General features: G+C 39.2%; 1 protein-coding gene across 1 annotated transcript; it reads right to left on the bottom strand.

Annotated features, from left to right (window-relative positions):
- Positions 1-1,044: 1,044 nt before the first annotated feature.
- Positions 1,045-7,075, bottom strand: LOC119270036 (obg-like ATPase 1). Its single transcript, XM_037551986.1, has 12 exons — positions 6,911-7,075; positions 6,248-6,415; positions 6,030-6,153; positions 5,595-5,686; positions 5,411-5,509; positions 5,145-5,258; positions 3,924-3,988; positions 2,771-2,887; positions 2,540-2,615; positions 1,978-2,070; positions 1,521-1,571; positions 1,045-1,438 (listed from the first exon to the last, which is right to left on the bottom strand). Exons 1-12 carry the CDS (start codon positions 6,995-6,997, stop codon positions 1,340-1,342), a joined length of 1,185 nt encoding a protein of 394 aa, XP_037407883.1. The 5' UTR covers positions 6,998-7,075; the 3' UTR covers positions 1,045-1,339.
- Positions 7,076-8,114: the final 1,039 nt, after the last annotated feature.

The raw sequence follows: 8,114 nt of genomic DNA, 5'->3' as shown, positions 1-8,114 counted from the left end.
CCACACACAAACTGCACCTCTCCCCTCTCACCTTCCAGTAGGGTAGCCACCCTATATCTTTGACATGCGCACACACAATTTCGCTATCTCTCTTTATCGATCTGACGCCCATACTTCATCCCTCTCTTCAATTCTATCGATATCTCACGCCGATGATCCCTCCCCTCTCTTTTCGTGGATCGCCCCCTCTATATAAGATATACCTAGGTCTCTGTTTCACACACATTGCATATGTTACTCTTTTTTTAGATATAATCGACACATGTTCCTTGGCTATCTCTCACGCACACAAGTACACTTACGAAATCACCCAAAAAACACTCACAAACATATACACCATCTCTGTCTCTCTCTCTCACACACACACACCCACGTAGGTGGGGCACACGCACGAAGAGAAGTGGTGCACGCACAACGCACGTACTCACGTCTCGCTCCCAACAACACCTGTGCAGGTACACGATGGAGCTCATTTTTGTATGGAAAGGCACTCTACGTGATAATTTAACGCGTGTAGCGGTTGTTCACTTTATGGAGGGTCCTGTACCATGAAACAAAGTGCGACTTGACGTGTTGTTTTTAAATAAAATTTTATTCCTCAATAGCACGTACTCCTACAAAATATAAAACGATTTGTATATATCAAGAAAAAAGAAATAGACAGGAACCTCAATGCTTGCTTGGTGGGGTTGGTTGGTCTAACTAAAACAAGTTAGACTTGAGACAAACCCAAAACTTCAATTATTTAGATCAGAGGTAGTTTTTGATATTGCAGACATGGATACTTTTTTCAATAAACTTGATCAACATTCATGAAGATTGACTTAAAAAATACAATGTGCACCAAGCAAAATTTAGAGCTCGATACTAAGATATTATGAATCCTAAGATATGTTTCACTTAAGCGCCACAATTAATCAGTGCAGGCATGTGATTTTGTCTCTTTTTCCTCTCATGGACGGAGAGGTACTCAATCAATTTAAGAGACAATATATCCAAAAAGTAATCAAAGTAATTTCTTCGTAAAAATTATGGAACTACACATGCAACAACAAACGGTAGAATTGCATAACAAAGAACTTTGCATCCTAATTACGACAAACTTGTCCAGTCACAAAGTTACAACTTCCAGTTTTCTAATAGAGGCCTCCAACATCGTTCAGGTGTACAGTTGGCAGTTGGCACACATGACTTCATAACATCGAGGAGTACTTTCAAAAGCAGAGCGAATGGAAATTTATATATAGCCTCCCCGCAGTCTGCAACCCGTACTGATAGTACCTGGCTACTTGCAAGTGAACTCAAAAATGCAAAAATACACGACCCTGTGATGAATTTATCACTTCTTTCCGCCTCCAGAAACATTGAACTTGAAGAAGATGATGTCTCCATCCTGCACCACATACGTCTTCCCTTCCTGCCTGTACTTCCCAGCAGCCTGCAATCCATGGCAACGTTGAGTTTAAAGATCAAAAGTAAGGCAACTGATACAGATCTAACATAGACGAGTGTGTGCACACCTTCACAGCAGATTCACTGCCCAGCTCTTTTAGATCTTCAAACTTCATTACCTGATCAAAAAAAGTAGATTTATATATATGAATTATCAAGGTTCCAAATGTGCATACAGTCAAGTAAACAATGCCATAGTACCGGCCATAACAGCGTGCATTTCCAATTTCAAAGCAAAAGTACCAAAATATTATGAAAGAGAAAAAAGGAATGTCGTGTATCATTTTGAACACCGCAAACAGAAATACATCAAGTTAACATAATGAAAGGAGCTTCAGTAAACATCGAGATTTGAAAGAAGAAAAACATGCCTAAGCATCATGTACCTTGGGGACAACACTTTGGCATGATGAAGTGCAAATAGTAAGAATAGCAACAGTTAAACTACACTGTCAACTAAGAATGCCACAGTTCAATTATTCCAAATAAAGGAATTGTGTCTAGCTATTTCAGAAAGGACTCTACCTCAGCACATATGAAGCCTCTTTCAAAATCAGTGTGAATTGCACCAGCAGCTTGCGGAGCTTTACTTTGACGTCTGATCTGCCAGCACTTCACCTGAAAAGAGAATTCAAGCTTGTAAGCCAGCAGAAAACTGTCAAATGTATTCAGAAACTCCTATTTGAAACTTAAAACATGAATAGACATCTAAACACTCTAATATATTCCTCCACGTTTAGAACATGAACAGCCAACAAGATGCAACTTTGACCATTATTGTTGATATGTTAGTAAAAAAAAGAATTATTTAGAAAAAAAGGATGTTATTTTCATTTGTCAAATCTCATTAAATTCTTTACATACTGATTATGAATGTTATATAAACTTGATTGCACCCCTTATTTTGGAGCAGAGGCAATAACCAATAAATACTGATATACAAAGAACAAGCACATGAATTTTGCACACCAAAACTGTAACAGACTGCTGTTGGACCACCATTTTAGCAAAATAAAGTAAAACATGGCTTACACAACACACATAGTACTAGCACAAAGTAAGCACAATGTAAACATATGAAATGTACCTCGCCGTGACCAGCAGTGAAGAAGTATATGAGATGAATTGCTGCAAAACCAGTCTTGATGATTTTGGGGATCAAACTGTTCACAGTGGTGAAAGATTTAGTATAAATAAATTAAATAGAAAAGGTTGAGCAAGATGCAGAGAGAAATTGTAATGCATGTTACAAATAAATAAACTTGATTGCTATCTTAATTGTGGTAATCAACTCGGACATAATTATGTTATGGCTTGCCTTGTCGTTTGGTTTTCGGTGCAATATTTAGCAGCTTCATCTTCTGGCATATCCACTAGTTTCTGTTCGAAGGCACAGCTGAAAGGAATAATAGTTTCACCACCATGCTCTTTCACCCTGAATAAGAAATAGTTAGATATTAGCTAATATTCCAATAGGCAATAGCCCCTTCTCATAGGAAATTATGCATATTAGGTTTATGCTAATCATTTAATCAAACACAACATAATCAGATTTAATCAAAATCACAACCACATGAACTTCATATAATCAATTTCTTACTGTGGACAAGAGCCTACAACCATCAGGCCTTCTTTTGTCTCATGGGTTTTTCTCAGTATCATCATGGTGGGTCGGTTCTAGGACTGAGACGGTGACTACCAGGGGTGAGAGTGAGAAGGTTGAGGATGGTGATTAGATCTTTACTGAACTTCTCGTTCAATGCTTAATTGATAACTCACATGAATAGTGCTGGCAGATACCATGTCTAATATATATAGCAGATATATATACCTACCTAACTAAAAGAAGTTCGGTAAAGATCAAATATGTTTACCTTCCTAACTAAACTGATCTCTTTTCCTAACTGAACAGATATACTACTTTGTAACTAGACCTACTGCACTTATCTTGTTCAAGTGGGTACAGTTCACGTGAATAGTAATTCCTGCTTAGTGCTGACAGATACCATGTGGGTACTGTCCACATGAATAGTGCTCCTTAGTGCTGAGTGCGGACACATACCACTGGGACCTGGCCCACTGCCTATGACAATTGCTGGTATTCATATGTAAGAGATCCATAAATTTTGTGAGATTCTACCCTCAAATACAGTAATCAACAAGTCCAAGCATAAACACTGGTTCTCTCTGTGATAACATTTTTCCAATAATAAACCCAATGTGTTTTAAACCAGACAGCTGCTCTACTCAACAAGCAAGTTGGAACAAATATCATATACAACCAGATATAATGATGGAAACTTGAAATGATTTAGCTTCAAAATGATCTATCCTGCTACAGCAATTAGGCTGTACATGAACAGAAGTTCCACAGAAAATTAGCATTCGCAGTTTGAAATGCATGTCGTATAGCATGAGTTTATCTGTAATTCTGCAATAGCCATTAGACTTGGGGTAGAAATAGTACGTACCAAGCATGTATCTTTGGTAGAAACTTGTTCTTTTTTCTCAGGTAATCCTTTTCACTCATGTTCACCTGCACAAAGTAACATACTAGACTAATCAATACAGCTACATTTTACTTTCAAAAAGGATGGTCAGGCCTTTTAGAAGCCATATAAAAGAGAAGGTGCTTTTCTGTTTCAACTACTGATAAAAGTAAGGTCAAATCTAAGGATTAACCCAGTAAATGAGCTACAGTTATAGCAGAGCGATTAATGTCCATTTGGCATGATTACTCAAGCTGAACGTGGGATAATTCCAGATATCAAAGAGATATTTTCTCTTGCTGCTAATATAAATATAATTTCAACTGATGTATGCGCAGCAGCTATTAGTTATATGTACCATCATATAACGAGTACATCAGTAGGTTTTTCAAGTAGAGAATTTATGCTTCCCATTTCATTTCCCTCTCCAACAGGTGAGCAATAATCATATGAAAGTGAAAAGTAATATCTAATCTTCATAAACCCTTCTACAGCACACCATCCCTATATTCCTATTAGGGACCCTGATGTGCCTTTTGGGTCCAAAAAAAAGTAAGAATCCATATGGAAACATCATATATCTTGGGATTTCCTTACTTCACTAGTTCACTTAAACTCTAATGACACTTCTTGCATACTTTGCTTTGGTTCTTGCTCACGCATGGAAGTGCAACTTTAACAATTGCTTCAACTATTACAGACTTGCAGTGCCTTACAGTGGAGTGGAATAAAACTGGCATATGGAACTAAAAAGGTTCCCCTATTCTACTGCTATAGCAAGAAGCATGCAATAGTTTTTTCTAGTTATGTTTCCTGTGATCAGATAAAACTCAGTTAATTGTCTACAGAGCATGCACTTATTGCTAATCATACAAATGCCGAGAGTATGGCGTATCGATTACCAGTCGCCCGTCAGTTCTGTAATGGCTCAAAATAAATGTTGGAAAGCAGAAGTAGACAGACAGCAACAACAAAACAGAGGGGAAAACAAAGCTGGGTTAATGTAACATTGATTGAAATTCCGGACTAAATATGGGATGCCACTAAATTATAGATGGAAATGCTGGTAAAGAAGTTCAAGCAACAAGCATGTAACTATAATTAATCAAATGATGTCATTGTGCTAATATAAAGTTCAAACAACAAGCCTGTACATATTAATCAAATGAGACCATTCTTCCAATCCAAATAAGTAAAAATTACCAAATAAACAACTGGCTTAGCAGTAAGCAGCTGAAAGGTATTCAAGATCTCAATTTCAGCAGCTTTCCATTCTCCTAAACGTAGGTCTTTCCCGTCTTGAAGATGTGTCATGATCTGTTATAAGGGAAAGTTGAAACTAAATTACCGATTGATCATTTAATCTACCAACAAAAGTTGAAACTAAATTTCAATAGTTCATGAGATCTAACTGATTGATAGAAATGAAGCAAAACTGCAAAACTGCAGAGCTGTGAAACATGCCCTACCCTCTGACATAATTCATGGTCTATCTTAAGTTGCTTGTCATTGCTCCTCTTCATTGCCTTCTCAAGGTCATCAATTTTAGCCTGCACAAACTCTATATCCTACAGAAATGCAACAGAACCTTGTTACAACTAGGTTAACAACTGGTTAAGTTGACAAACAAATCAAGCAGAACTCAAACGAAACCTTGAGCCTCAGTTCTTGAGTAATAGTTTCCAAATCACGAACAGGATCAACTGTATCATCAATATGGGTGATTTCCGTGTCTTCAAATGCTCCTAAAAATCATACCATACTATCAGTTACAGATACAGCAAAAGATTCTATTACATGAACACCTAGCGCGTAATTGGTTTGGTGCCAAAAATTGGCATATTGGCCACTAATTGGTGGGTTACCAAGTTTTCTTGTCTATGAAACATAAAGTTGCCAATATTTGGCAAGTCTTGGTATTGCCAATGTTTGGCAATGCCAACATTTGGCTAGTCTTCTCATTTAGGTCTCCACCAAGACATCCAAAATTTATCACTTTTAACATATAGTCAAAACATAACCAAGGGAACTTTATTAAGAAACATAATACAATAGTTGAATTATAAACATTTTACAATAGAGACATACTCAAGACATGAAAGATTCCATCAACAGCACGTATATGGGATAAGAAGGCATTGCCCAGACCCTCCCCTGCACTTGCTCCTCTAACAAGCCCGGCTATGTCGTTGATTTCCAGATATGCAGCCACCTGCAGAGAATAACAAGAGTCACTATACATCTGAAACATAAGCCAAGAAGCTGCAGATTACTGTAGAAGTGTAAAGCAGAGAAAAGAAACAAACCTCACTCTTTGGCTTGAAAAGTTGGCAAAGATAGTCAAATCGCTCATCCGGAACATGTACCCGTGCCTCATTTGGTTCAATGGTACAGAATGGGAAGTTCTCAGCCGGGATGGACAACTTTGTTACTATGTTGAAGAAAGTTGATTTGCCAACATTGGGTAACCCAACCTGCATGAAACATCAATGGTAAAATTCATATCTCCTCTTATTCCTCTAAATGGCTACAGCAGAACAAGTAGTGCGCCAATCAACATTCAACAGAAGAGTAGTCCATTATGATTTATGATGAAATCTGAGATCGAATAAAGGATACAAGGGCAAGTACTGTTAAACACCATCAATGCAACTAGAGAAGTGCGGTAGTGGCAACTCATGAAACTTGTTGAACAGCAGTCCATAGTAACATGATAATTGTGTCCAAGCAAACCGAGTTACATACATAAAACTATAACACGTCCTACTCCTACTAGCATGTAGCGACTAAGATTTAAGCAGGGATAACATTTCATATGTTACTATTCCACAGAGACAGCAAAGAGATCAACCGCCACCGCCACCGCCACCGCACCCACAAGTAAGCAACGATGAAACCCCTGCGAGCACTCGCTAGAACGCGGGAGAACGTGGGGAATCCGCGGGAGGGGGGAGAAGAGGGGAGCGTACGATTCCGATCTTGAGGTGGGAGGAGAAGCGGCCGAGGATGGGGCGCTCCGCCGGCTCGCCGTCCTTCTTCGACGCCTTGGGCGGCATCGAGCTCGGCTCCGCTGCGGCGAGGTGGTGTGCTGGGGTCTGGAGAGGAGTCTGGGGATGGGCTAGCGTGTGTGGGAGATAGAGAGAGAGATGTGGGCTGGCCGGCTAGGGTTTTTGGTGGGAAGTGGTAGTTGCGGCGAGCTGAGAGGAGTCTAGGGATGGGCTCAAACCTGGCCATATGGGTTGTGCCTCGCGGGCCGGCCCATGGACTCGGAATTTCAGCCCGACATGTGCCCAGCACGGCACACGATTAAAAGGGTCGGGCTGGTCTTTGGCCCGCTATGGAACAAGGTCGAGCCCAAAAGCCGAGCATTAAGGTCGGGCACGATACTACCCTTTTAGGGCTGGCAAGACAAGGTCCTCACCCGGCACGCGGCGGCACGATGGGGGATGCGGGAAGACAGGAGGGTCATCCAACAATGATAAAAAGAAGCATCTCTGTGATGTAAAAACCATCGTTTTAGGACACTTTGGGTCAAAAACAGGGCTCCACGTGATGCAAAATTCTTTTGGGTAGCCTCAATTTTTGCCCCCAACCGCTACATATTTGGAGTGTTATACCTGCTGCCGCATAATCAAAATGTACTCGTGCCAAAGCCAATTGTCGTGCAGAAGTTTCCCCATCTCCACTTAACATCCATTTTTGGCTGAAAAAAGTTTTAACTTGACAATATTGGATTTTACTTCTTTATATTTTTTTTATATCATGGAGCTCAACATAATTGTTTAAGTGAGAAGCAACGTCTTCATTATAAGAACCATATAATTATTCTTTCATTAGTCGTTACCAAGTTCAACAAAGCAGTCTTAATTTTGTAAGACTCAGCACTAGTAGCTAGTGGACCAATACGTTTGTTAATGAAATCATCATTCTTACTACTTGTAAATCCACAAAGTTTGGTGTTTTGAGCAGAAGTAGACATGATTTCAAGCCTAAAACAAACTAACTTCTTGCTAGAATTTAAATATTTTTGTGTGTTTTTTGAATTTTTTCGAAAGTGAAAAAACAAAAAAAACTACTAACATAAAGTAACTAAGCAAGATATATAACAAGAAAGTAAAGTAAAGGAGTGTAGGACATATGGTAATAATCAAAGACTCCCTCACAACAACGCCA

This window comes from Triticum dicoccoides, chromosome 3A (genome assembly GCF_002162155.2).
Source record: "Triticum dicoccoides isolate Atlit2015 ecotype Zavitan chromosome 3A, WEW_v2.0, whole genome shotgun sequence".
NCBI lineage: Eukaryota > Viridiplantae > Streptophyta > Magnoliopsida > Poales > Poaceae > Triticum > Triticum dicoccoides.
Note: the sequence above shows the minus strand (reverse complement) of the source record. Positions and strands in the feature narration are given on the sequence as shown.